This window comes from Scedosporium apiospermum (assembly GCF_000732125.1).
Source record: "Scedosporium apiospermum strain IHEM 14462 chromosome Unknown SEQ_SAPIO_0077, whole genome shotgun sequence".
Taxonomy (NCBI): Eukaryota; Fungi; Ascomycota; class Sordariomycetes; order Microascales; family Microascaceae; genus Scedosporium; species Scedosporium apiospermum.
Genome location: NW_015971778.1, coordinates 919,819 through 932,345, shown reverse-complemented (window position 1 = coordinate 932,345; position 12,527 = coordinate 919,819). Strand labels below are relative to the sequence as shown.

Genomic DNA, 12,527 nt, shown 5'->3' with positions numbered 1-12,527 from the left:
ATCGTTTCAATTCCCCTCAACCTGGTTCATCTTCTTCGGATGTTGGATCTATCGGGCCATCGTCCACATATATAATGTTCATTTACATCTGCGACAATAAGTAAGTCGATGCCAGCACTTTGCAAGTTCCAACCAACTCACAGATCAGACATTTCTTGTTCGTGATGGACAGGCACACAACCCCCCGACTCTTCACCCGTTACCCAGTCTCCGTATGGGGCCTGTGGTTCGCCGTACCCCTTCTCGCCGTCGCCTGCATCTCCGAAATAGCCCTCAAACTCGCCGCTCCTAGGGAAAGCATGTTAGATGATTACATCTCTGAAAGCTGGGTACGGTTCGGCCCGCAAGAGGAGATAGAGCCAAAGATGGAACTGTGGCCCTCGTCAATAACGCAGCAGGAGCTCGTGTTTCAGGTCGTTGCCGCGGGCATCGCGCTGTTTGAGGCTGTCATGTTAGCGTTTTTCGTTGCGCGTGTTGTGTGGAGGAAGCCGTTCAACGTAAGACTAAATCTTTCCCCGCCTCAAAACGGTGCCTGGCGAGGAAAACAGAAATCAAGACTAACAAAAGTAATCAATCAGATGCCGTTCAAAGGAAGAATCGCCCTCCTCATCGCCATGGCCCTCAGCGAACTCCTCGCCCTCACCTCCATGATCTTCATCTTCGTCCTCAACCACAAATCCGCACGATTCGACGAAGCCTACGCATTCCAAGAGGCGAGCAGAGCCGACAAAACCTTCGTCTACGACAAGGGCACCTTCACGACGGAGATGTGGGCGTGCTCGGTGAAGAGGATGCACACGTTCGACGCCAGGTTCAGGGGCTTGCCGTCGCAGGCGTGTCGGTACGAGATGGCGGCCAAGTGGTTGACGGTGGCGATTGCGGCGTTGCTTCTTTTGGTGTTTGAGCTTGTTTTTAGGGATCGGGTGGATGGACGGGGGCTTTTTGCTGTTCCTCGGTTTGGGTAGGTGTTTCGAAGGGGAGCTTGAGGACTTTTGCAGATTGGATCCATCCATTTCACGAACTCAAACCCCAGGAGAGAGAAAGACGGGCCATGTTAATACCACGGTCATGTTAAGTTGTAAATAATCATCATTATAATAAATAGCACAGCATATATCCACATGGCAACTGCAGATTTGCAGTCATGCAAAGACGGACTCCAAGTATGCAAGAAAAATTATGGGAAATCAAGGGGGTTGCCGCCGTCGCAAAGGCAGTAACCTAAACGTGGAAGGAGAAGACTCTTGGTTCGCTCCAGAAACAAAATGCTCATCATCAGGGCCAGCGCTAGGCCCGGCGGTGCTGCTCCCGATGGTCTCAACGCTGCGCCTGCCACTGCCATCCGTTCTACGGAAGACGACGTAGTGAGGCTCGAGCCTCTTTCCGACACTCTCCTCGACTCCAACTAGACAGCAAGAGTTAGTAATTAACCTAGCTAGAGTCGTGTGCACGACCGGATGAACACGGGGGCGTTGAATACTCACATATCGAAGAATACATCCACTTCGCAAAAACGGGGGCCCAAACTAAAATAGCAATGATCTGGCCGTAATCCCATACGCCAGGAGCAATAAAAGTTAAGCCGATAGAATAATCTATCGAGATGATGTATCTCAGCAGAAATACCACCATGATAAGGTCAAGGACGGCCCATCGCAAGTGTAGAATAACGGTGACGATGGGATATCTCTCGAGGTCCATCTTCTGGCGGAGCTTGCCGAAGAGCGAGCTGTGAATGAGCTGATCGATGGCCAGGATGGAGATGAAGAGGTGTGATACCGCGATGCACTGGCGAGCCAGGCGCCGACCGTAAATACTCGGGATGGTCGTGTCATCGCCGTCCGGGGGCGACAGGCGAAGCGGGTGCATGTTGAGGTTCCCTCCGCATTCGGGAAGCGGGTCGACGGCGTATTTCGCCAAGTGGCTCTGGTCGATGATGACCCCGAGGACGTATACCGCTAGGGAGAGGAGGAAGGTGTACCACCATCGTACGCCGAGACGCTGAAGGGAGGACTGGATCATGAGAACGAGGAGGACGTGGGTCGCGGCGAAGAAGGCGGAGGATCGTGCGCTGGTAAATTCTTTGGGAGCCCAGGACGGTCCGTATATTATGATTGTGGCGAGTTGGATGGCGATCATGAAGAAGGACTGCACCTCTTGGAAGTCGGCCATGGTCGTGAACAGGGCGGTGGCGACGCGGGAGTTTCGGATGTAGTCGAGCACGGTGCCGATGGGACGTCGAGATTGGACTTGGGCAAGACCGCCGAGGGTCTCCTCCTTCGGCTTCTTGGAGAGGGTCGAGATGAGGAAATCGGGGAGCTTGGTCCAGTAGATGAGGACGTTGGCGAACATGAAGAAGAGGATGGCGATGCTGATCTGGATAAAGTATCCTATGAGCACCTACGCTACGTGGTTAGTCCAACAGCCACCCACGGCTTAACCAGGTTCGGGAAAAAAAAAAAAAAAAAAAAAAAAGGGGGGCACGATGCTCACACCCGGCCCGCCAATATCTACATCAGAATCATCACTCCCCTCGGTCCGCGGCGTGCACAGCCAGTCAAACTCGCGGAGAAGTAGCCCCATCGCCCTCAGCCCGTCCTTGACCGAAATGTCCGACCACGACGTCTCCAGCAAAGCGTCGTAGTAATCGTCGTATCGGCACTCGCCGTAATCTCCCGTCTCGCAGGTGGCGGCGGTGCACCGGGCCATGTTCTCCAGCACGTCGGCCCAGGCGAACGTCTCCAGCGATCCGAAGTGCAGCTCGGAATCGTACCGCTTCAGGGCCTTGTCATCGGCGTCGAGGGACCCGTTCTGCACGAGCATGGCGGAGGTGGCCAGCACGGCGCAGTTGTACAGGCTGAAGGAAGAGAAGAGGTGCGTGGCGTTGTGGCAGGCGACGGAGCAGTCTCGACGCTTCTGGGGGTCGAAGTGGTAGTCTTCGGGGATCGGATCGATAGGGCAGCCGGCGAAATCGAGCTTGATGTTGACGACGTCCTCGACCTCGACCTGGACGCCATCGTTTCGGGCGGTGTCATCTTGCGGGGAGTAACTTTCGGCGGCGGTTGCGTTGAGGACGACGAAGGACTGGAGGAGGGTGCTGGCGATCTGGTCGCCGCGGGATATGAACTTGTCCCAGGTGAAGTTGAGGGCGGGAGTAGTGGGCGGCACCATCCTGGGCGAGCGGCGGGGAAGGGAGGCCTCCTCCTCTGTTGGCAGCTCTAGGTGAGGCGATGAGGCTCTAGATGAATCGGCATGGTATGTCGATGTCGAAGCAAGGTTAGATTCTTGCGGTACTCTCGATCTCGATCTCTTTCTGTCTTTCTTTCTCTCTCTCCCCCAGTCGCAATCAGGTGGTGGTTGAAAGGGATATTGAAGAAAGGGCTTGCGCGACCCTTTTTTTTTGGCCTTTCAGGTGGAAAGTTCAGAGTTCAGGCGGGTAAAAAAAATCCGAAACGGGGGGTTCGGCAAAAGAACAGGGGTTCGTGGACGATCATAATTGGACGTGGCTTCATAGCATCTCACTGTGGCTGTGCTCTCTTGGCAATCACACCTTTGCCAAGCGCTGATCGCCTTAGGTATGGAGACGGAGGAGAAGATGATTCGTTCGTGGCGAGGGAATCTAGGTGGTCGCATTGGATCCCCGGAACCGGATTGGCGGTGTCTGAACCAGTGGAAATAAGGTTTGTTTATCTTTGAGGGATTTCCCAAGGAGAGGCGCAAAGCGGTGAGACGAAGAAGCGGGAATACTCGTGCCAAGATGAGATGAGCATGTCTTCAATATTGTTGAAAGAGGAAGAGAAACAGCGGAGAATTGACGGGGTCTGAAATTTGTATCAGCCATCTTGATCTCGTCCGCGAAACACCAGATCCCATTCTTGCTGGAAGAAGGGCGGATAGTGAAGCTTTGCGGCTGTTCCTCGCTCGTCGCATTCCTCTATAGTTCGGTGCTTAACTACATTGGGAAAGGTAGGAAAGAAGAACCGAACCTAAGTTGGACTCTCGGAGGATAAGATCACCGCATTACGGCGTGCAGGGGGGACCAACCGAACCAGGCCCTTGATAATTGGCGGAAGGCTGTATACCACGGAAAGATGAGCCAAGATCTGGGAGTCGATATCCTAAGTAAATTTGCTCTTAGTTCGCTTCCCAAATGGGAAACACACATTCAGCTCTCCTCAAGGGCAGGCTGGGACGGGAAGACCCGCCGATGGGAATCCTCCGGCTGGAAGATGTCAATGAAATACGCCTATTGATCCTCCGCATCCCGTCGAGGAGCGAGCCAATGTCCCAATATTTCGGGCCGCAGGAAAGAAGACCCAGCTGAACAGTCATAGCTTTCTTAATGAAGCTTGATCGAGTGTGAAACAGTGCCTTTGGCCAATGGGAAAGAGGATTTATCACGCCCGTCGATGTGCAGCATCCACAGGCATCACCAGGCTCGAGCTTACGACCGCCAAGCAACGGAATATCGGGTGCACAAGCAGTAAAGACCCCTTGCATTAATTTCCCCGGGGCTGAGAGAGGATTGGAACATCGTCAGTCTTGCACATTGACGGCCTCCCGCAATGATCCGCGCCCCAGGAGTCCAGGGCCAAAGGACTCGGGGCTTCGCCGTACTACCGCAAGGGAGCTTAAATTAGAAGCCACTCAGCCTGACCATTACACGATGTTTTTGTTCCACCCTTTCTATCGCATCTCTCTCCCCCAAGTTTTCTGCACTCACCATGAAAACCCTCAATATCGCACTCCTCTTCTCCCTAGGCCTCTTCTTTCCCATCATATCGGTAGCAGCCGATGATAAAAACTCGGTGGCTGTGAATATAGCCGCCGCCTACTACTCCGGGGCCAATGATGGCTAGGCCCGTTATGTTTTTTTGGCATCTTCCGGACGGAAACATAGCGTATCAACACCGTCCGCATCTTGAAAGCGGGAATATCTCTAGAGCTGTCATCCCCAAGAAAAACTCTCCGCTTGCGGCGATCTATCGCCCTAACAGCAAAATTGAAGGGGTTGATGATGTAGGTTCTTCCCTTTCTTCCATTCCTTACCTCTTCCCACCCCCTTCCTACCCTTAGTCCTAACATCCGGCTCCTAGATCCTCCTCTCATACCTCGACAATGACAGCAAAATTATCGACGTCCTCTTCCGCTACCAGGACGCAAGTTTCGTTGATTGGAGAACTGACCCGACTCCCCACAAGTCCGCGTCTGGCCTCGCGATAGCGTCGCTTGGCGATGGTGCTCCGCGGTTTTACATCCACGATGAAGGCTCCGTCGTCGAAGCCAGAGACAACAAACAAGTTCGCCTTGAGCCTGGGACGAAAGCTGCAAAGGGATCACTTGTATCGGCCGCGGTTCCAGCTGGCTCTACCGATATTCATGTCTTCTTCATCTCCAAGGACCTCTCTCTTTCTTCGATAACTTTTAACGGTACCGGGTGGTCAGAAGGTATGAATTGGGCATCTCTCTTATTAGTCTATCCCCAGCGATTCCGGCGTAAACTAAGCTGACATCATATGACCGTATCTAGTTCTGCCTCCTATTCCAAACTTTACTTCGAAAGTAGGTACGGGCTTCTCGGCTGTGACTTGGTCGAATCCCTTGATAATTCGCGTATCCTCAATCAGCCAACGCAAGCTCGCCAACGAGTGGACTTTTGAGAGCGGATCCTGGTCCAACACAACAGATACCCTTCTGGAAACAAAAGCTGCTGTCGCGGGTGAGCCCGTCGCTGCTTCGCGGAGTTCGAATGGAACAAAGAGGTACATAGAGTACTTTTATACGGCACCTGAGGGGCGAGTCAATTACCTAGCAAGGAACTCTATCGAGGGAGCCTTCTTTTACGAGCCCTTTGCAGAGTTCGACCTACCTCGACGCAAGCCACCTCTCAGCACGGGCGACATAATTGGCATAGTCACCGGTGTGATTGCATTTATAGGCGTTATTATTTCAGCATGGAATCTCAGGTCGGCCGAGAAACGTACGGCGGCGAAGCAATCGCTGAAAGACTTCGGACATAGGTGTAAGAAGTTGCTTGGCTTTTCAAATCCCAGTCCTCGCGGCAGAGAGAACAAAGGCAGTGATGGGAGTGAAGGAAACTCTGATCCTGAGTCGCTGCCGCTCCCGGCTAGGAACGCCAGCACATTGTGAAGATACTGCCGTGTATCGATGGCGAATATCAAGGCATGTTGCTGTTGGATAACAGTAGAAACCAAAGAAATATGCTTTCCCTTATGATGGACAGAACAATCTCATGTGGCGCCTGTGGCAAGCATTGCCCCATTAACGATTAGAATACCCAAAGAGAGTCTCCCGGTTTTCATCGCGCACCTTTTCCATCGTCCTATATATTAGATGGTGAATTATTCAGATACATAATTAAACCCTTGATATTCTGTACGGAGGTATATCTGACGTAAAATAACCCGAAGCTGGCCAAGCTTCTGACATTTTCTCCATGAACAAAACCTTAAACCTTCATGTTGGCCGCCTCACCTGCAATACCCTCAGAGCAGCTCTTTCTACTGGAATTTAATCTCTGCCTCTTGAGCGCCAAGTCTCTTCCCATTCACATAAACACTAAACTCGACCGAGGCACCAGACGGGATCGCCTCAATTTCAAAGTCCAACTTCTTGCACACCCTCCCGCTACTCGACTTCAGATTGGGCAGTGACGAAAACGGCGTGTCTAGAGCACAATCAATCGTACAAAGATGCTTCACAGTCTTCGTTGCGCGGTCCGGGGCCAGTTCATCCTCGCACTGGTGAACATCGACGGAGAAGATTCCGCCAAAGTCCTCCTGGTAGGTGCGGTAGTACGAGTGGCGCACTGGTTCCTGCTCGTCGATAGAAGATCCCTAACAAATACACATCCTGGGTTAGGGACGGAAAGAGCGGTTTTGAAGCAACTGACGACCACACGGCATGAGAAACAAACTTACTCGGACAATGTACCATTCCATCCGATTCTTGGCAAAGTAGCGCTCCTCCAGTGGGCACCACACCTTGTCTTCGTTGGGGAACATGCCATCAATCCACGGCGTCCGGAAGATATCGCCAAAGCTGGCACGAGATATTTTGGACCCGGCGACAATGGAAGCGGAACCGTTGACCTTGATGGAGCTGCCTGTCCCGCCGCTGAGGATTCCCTTTAGGATGGCTCCACGGCAGATCGCCGTACGTCTGTTATATACGTTAGTTGAAGGTTTCTCCAGTTCTCAGAGCTGGAGATATTCATGGGAGCTTACGGCTTGATGCCTCCGGACTGCAAAACGCTAATTCCTTTTTTCGCGTATCGCTGCTCGACAAACTGGTACAAGAATGGACTCGCGCCCAAACCACCGACGAGGATAACGGACTGAGACCGGCGTCAGTGATCAGTCGTAAGTATGAAGTAGGAAAGAGTTTTATATTGGAAGGGGAGAGCTTACCTTGACCTTCTTTCCCTTCGCGGTGGACTTATCGATCTGCTCGTCGATGAGCCTCCCGATCTCGCCCAGGACTTCAACAAACGCTTGTTCGAGGTGGTCCCTGTCGGAAACGGAGGATTAATATGCGGATCACGGTTATTGAAAAGATTGCACCTACCCCTTGAAGTGAATGCGACCGTTCTTGATGAATGGTTCTCGGCTAGTATCATCAAGTTCCGCGTCGACAAAGGCCTCTGCGGGAATGCTGATGATGTATTCTTTCGTGGCGTTGGCTGGGTCCGCCTTGAGTTGCGGTTTGACAAAGTGTTCCCACTCTCCCGTCATTACCTCCTTGATACCCGCCTTGCTGAGACGGTCCCACCGCCTGCCGAGGCGAGCCTTGCAAATGCGTTCGAAGGCCTCGTCGATAAAGATGCCACCGCAGAGGCCACCTGTGCCCTCGACAGCTTCGTCGAGGCGTATCGGATCAAGGCTAGCGACTTGGTAGCTGATCAAGTCCTGAGAGTCAAGTTAGCAAAATAGCGTCTCTGAGCTGTTTGCCGGCATTTCTGAGTCTTGAACAAGGAGCTGGGAAAAACCTACGACGGTGCCGCCACCAGCATCACAGACCACATATACCTCGTCCTTGTTCAGTTTCCGGCCTTTTTCACAAAGGGTGGCGAGGGCAGCCGCTTCGGGCTCCGGCGCGAAGACCAGTTCCGTCTCGCCTCCCGCTCGGTAGTCGAGGATGCCGGCCTGTCTGGCGGCATCCTTCATACCTTGCCTGGCATAGCCTTTCCAGATGGCAGGCACAGTGATGACAACGCGGAATTGATAGGCATCCACGACGGATTTTCCACGGGCCTTCTCAATGGACGCCATGGCGTGGGCCCAGATACACCGCAGGTAATCGGCGATGAGATCTACGGCGGTCTTGCCGTTTTCTCGAAGCATCTTTCGAGCCCGGATAAGGAACTCGGATTCAACCAGATCCGAGGGGATGTCTTCGCTCTTGAGGAGAAGGAGCTTGAACCAGCGGACGGGGTCACCATCTCGTGGTACCTCAAACCCCCACATTGTTTTGCCATCCTCGTAGAACAGTTCAGTGGGGACTTTTCCCTCTTCGCGGCCGGTACCGGGCCAAGTGGTGATCAAGTGGATTTCGTCGCTCTCCAAGTCGTCCACAGTTGCCCATGCGACACCAGAGAAGCTGGAAGAAATGGGAAGGTTAATACGAGAGCATGTCGCGATAAGACTAATTACAGGCAGCTTGAAAAAACGTTAAAAGACTCACGTTGTCCCAAAATCAATCCCGATGATGAGGATCTCATCCTCATCCTCCGACTGGCCGAGCCTGGCCCTGCTAAGAAGGTTCACCAACGCATCCGAGGCCATACTCACGCGGTGCTACTCAGTAGAATTTGCAGTAGAAAAGAGAAAGGGAAAGAAATAATATTGACGGTGTAATAATATTACTGGGAGATTTGGTCTCGGGGGTGAGATTGCTCGTTACAAATGTTTCACGGGCGTCCTTGATTCTTGCTCCGTTAATATATCGATGCCCGGGGACTCATCGGAGCCTGTCGTGGAATCGTCACATCAATGTATAACATTGACTGCGGATGCCTGCAGCCCAGAATCAGGCCTGAACTGGCCAATCCACACCAGCCCCCAATGAACTACCATGTTTTTCCACTTCACGCAAGACATCAGGCTCTGACGACACCCGACAGGGATCGACAAAGTAACCCCGCTTCAGCCCTAGCCTGGTCCCTAGAAAATGCAATTTGTCGGGTGGCTATGGTGATGAAGTGAACGCGCCCAGGGGAGTATCCGGCGCCTAATGTAACCACAGGAACTGGAAAAGGGAAGCCACCGGACAATAGACCCATTTATTGGACGTTTTTCTGTCTCTAGGACGCCCAATATTGCTAATGTGGATGCGTAGGACTTGGCTGTGTCCATATTGACTCTTGATGTCAAGCCACTTCGAACCAAGCCTGAGAGACCTAGCACCAGTTATTCTGAAAGCCCTGCGTCGGACGTGGCACCACAGGAGACTGGAGTGACATACTGATACGATCTTTACCCAACTATTGCCCCCATAAAGCCTAACACGGAACGGTGTGAGACATTAGAGGAAAAAAAAAAACAAATCACTCTCTATCCCTGTTGCACTCAACGACGGCGAAAGCATGGCGGCGCTGTGTCCCCTTGTCACAAAAGTGGTCCGCGTTCCCTTCATCCTTTCCGCACTCATTTTATATTACCTGTACATTTGGTCAAAGTATTTCCGAGATTGTATTGCCATGAGCTCTTTCCTAAGTTCATTTTTGCCGCCGGGACTATCTCTGTCACAATCGTCAAATCGCGGACCAAAGCCAGGTCAGCGACAAAGCGATCACCCGAAAGAGCGTCAAGGGGAGCGTCGCAGTGAACGTCGTGGTGAACGCCATCGGCCCAAAATCCCAGACGCGAGACCAGATACAGACATGGAACCACGGGCGGAGACCGGGTCACACCTCCCAGAAAGGACCGATCCCTTGACTCCCGGTCAAGAAGGATTTCTGGCCGGGTCTAATGTCGATACCGATATCAAGATGGAGGATGTAAGCGATGCCGGAGCCATGCGTCCACCAGGTCCTGAAGCAGAACGTCCACCCGTACCTCCTAGGGGGTACGGGTGCGAAGGGGCTCGACTTGACGGGAACTGCAAACATCTTGAAGATCTGAAGAGGCACATCGAGAACGGACAGGTGCTTCAGCTCCAACTCGATCGGATGCGTGAGGAATGCAACGTACTTAGGAGAGAAAACAATCGACTCGGAGAGCTGGTGGAGGATAAGAGGGCGACCATCAGTTCGATTTCGTCGAATGCGAGCCGGGAACGGGTGGCCAAGGAGAGCCTAGCTCGTCAGCTGGAGGTTACAAAGACCAACATGAGCCGCCAACTGGAAGCGGCGCAAACCTCTTTGGCGACATCGCGGTCGCAGCTCGAGCACGCCGAAGCCGAGAAAAACGAATTTCGTCGAAAATGGAAGCAGTCGGCAAAGGAACTCGGACAGCTCACTAGGACGCCGCAATCGGCGTCGCAGGTAACCGACAGCGACCTCGACAAATGGGCCAGTCAACTCCGCACGGCCATCCGTGATTTTGCCATCCGCTACTTCGAGAGCGATGGCCCCTTTCTAAACTTCCAGGAGAGGTTCGAGATGGCACAGGGAGCGGCGGGCTTTAAGCTGATGAGGGAAACCACGGCGGGTACGGTTGACTTTATAAAATTCCTCTCATCTCCGACCAGACGCAGTGCCGTGATTCAGGCGTATATCTGGGCCTTTCTTCGCCTCGCGGTATTTTCGGGATTTCGTTGGGCCGGAAAGTTATCCGATGATGTTTTCCATGTACACGAAAAGCTCCGAAACGGTAAGGGACCTGTGGGATCTGTTTCCCCCCCCCCCCCTTTTTTTTTTTTTTTTTTTTTTTTTAACTAGGAATAACGGGCTTGGTGGAATTCTTAAGCTGACATCCCCATATAGCCGCGAAAGACGTTGAGGGCTACAGGAAATTCAAGGCATGGGTCGTTTCAACGACAAAACTCTTCGTCGAGCTCGATGAAATCGAGGGTGAAAAAGAGGCAATGGAGAAGGCAAGCAAAGCGGCCATGCAACGTCTGGCTAAGGAGATCCTCGGGATTATTGGCCCCTTCGCCAAAGTTGATTCCGGGGCGGAGAACTATGGGGATTTCCTCCGGGAGATGGAAGGCGTCTTGGAAAGAGCAATCGCCATGGACCGCGATATTTGCCGTCAGGCCGCTGATGTTACCTGGAGGTTTGGCCCCGACGTCCCTTGTCAGTTCGATGCCGCGACCATGGCGGTGGAGAGAGGCGAGATGGCGCCTTCGGCGGACTCTGCCGTTATTATGGTTATCGCACCGGCCATGTACAAGAAAGGAAGATCGAACGGGGATGATTTGGAAAAGCCTCGACAGTTGATTCTGCCGATGGAGGTTACCTGCAGACCCGTAGAGAATGCATAGTACTTGAGCAATCCACCTCTCCGCTCCCCAATAACTTGGGGTCGTGTATAACCCATTTATAAAATGAACTGTTTGTCGACGCTAAAACCAGTGCACGCCGGCCGCTATCCCCGTCTTCCCATCTGCCCGGTAAACTGCTTCAAGTTCTTCTTCGTCATGGTCGGAGGGATCAAAGGGGCTCAGATGGGGTCTAGGGTGGAATTTCTTAACGGTAAGTTAAAAGATGCTGTAAAACGGCTGAGATGAGTCGGAAAAGATGGCCGGCTTTCAGGGTGAGAAACATGCACTCGGAGGGTTAGTGCAGAACTCTAATAAAGGCGAGGGTCAAGACCTTAAGACCATTTTGTACTCGCCGAGGCCCCTAATCACGTCAACCTCGGACGCAGTCATTGTCGAAGAGGAATGTTGCTGCCCCTTAGACTGTTTACCGTCGCATCGGCAACCCTCTTACAATTCCTGTGATAATAAGGATCGGCAGATACAAGATAACTCTTCTCCCTTGCCTCTTTTCGCCGCAAACTCACAGCGCCTTCGTTTGCTCCCCCCGGAAAGGGTATGTATGTAGGTGTCATCTCGGGCGGAAAGACCAGCTGCCCCCCGACCACTTCCGGCATCTCCATCAAAGGTGAGCGACTTAGGGCTTCCCTGCTGTTTCGTAGGTCTTATCCGTCATCCGCGGTCCTGATACTGAAGGCTCTGGACACGTCAACTCGGGAACGCTCGAGATTGCCAACAGGGGACGTTGTAACTTATGTTATAATACTACCGATGGTAAATCTACGACAGGACGTATTCAAAGGGGTGATGACAGAGAATATAGCAACCTGCGATAGAACGGGTTCCAGCCTGCCGTATCGGCGTAGGTTACTAACCAGACCAAGCCAGATCACAGACGATGAGAGCTATAGACCAAGATCAATGTTACTCTACCACTAAAAGGGCGCATCGACCCTATGTGAGTGTCCTGTGCTCCACTTTGGGGCTGCTCGTACCTCGGAGCTGGGGTCCGTAGCATTAGGGCAAACTTAACTCGTGTCCGATCAGCTGCTCCAGCTTCCTTGCACAGGAGCTGATCGACAGAT

At 52.7% G+C, this 12,527-nt stretch overlaps 4 protein-coding genes across 4 annotated transcripts; 2 read left to right on the top strand and 2 right to left on the bottom strand.

Moving 5' to 3' along the window:
- Window positions 1-74: 74 nt before the first annotated feature.
- SAPIO_CDS1905 (uncharacterized protein) lies at window positions 75-1,409 on the top strand (the record flags this gene model as incomplete). Its single annotated transcript, XM_016785071.1, has 4 exons — window positions 75-100; window positions 173-497; window positions 579-961; window positions 1,280-1,409. 4 exons carry the CDS (start codon window positions 75-77, stop codon window positions 1,407-1,409), a joined length of 864 nt encoding a protein of 287 aa, XP_016645368.1.
- Window positions 1,410-1,431: 22 nt separating this feature from the next.
- Window positions 1,432-3,171, bottom strand: SAPIO_CDS1904 (uncharacterized protein; the record flags this gene model as incomplete). The annotated part of the gene is made up of 2 exons (XM_016785070.1): window positions 1,432-2,400; window positions 2,494-3,171. 2 exons carry the CDS (start codon window positions 3,169-3,171, stop codon window positions 1,432-1,434), a joined length of 1,647 nt encoding a protein of 548 aa, XP_016645367.1.
- A 3,350-nt stretch (window positions 3,172-6,521) lies between these two features.
- SAPIO_CDS1903 (uncharacterized protein) lies at window positions 6,522-8,804 on the bottom strand (the record flags this gene model as incomplete). Its single annotated transcript, XM_016785069.1, has 7 exons — window positions 6,522-6,857; window positions 6,942-7,182; window positions 7,248-7,357; window positions 7,431-7,530; window positions 7,588-7,928; window positions 8,013-8,619; window positions 8,704-8,804. The coding sequence occupies 7 exons, from the start codon at window positions 8,802-8,804 to the stop codon at window positions 6,522-6,524; spliced, it is 1,836 nt and encodes a 611-aa protein (XP_016645366.1).
- Window positions 8,805-9,901: 1,097 nt separating this feature from the next.
- On the top strand, window positions 9,902-11,445 carry SAPIO_CDS1902 (uncharacterized protein; the record flags this gene model as incomplete). Its single annotated transcript, XM_016785068.1, has 2 exons — window positions 9,902-10,670; window positions 10,946-11,445. The coding sequence occupies 2 exons, from the start codon at window positions 9,902-9,904 to the stop codon at window positions 11,443-11,445; spliced, it is 1,269 nt and encodes a 422-aa protein (XP_016645365.1).
- Between the last annotated feature and the right edge of the window lie 1,082 nt (window positions 11,446-12,527).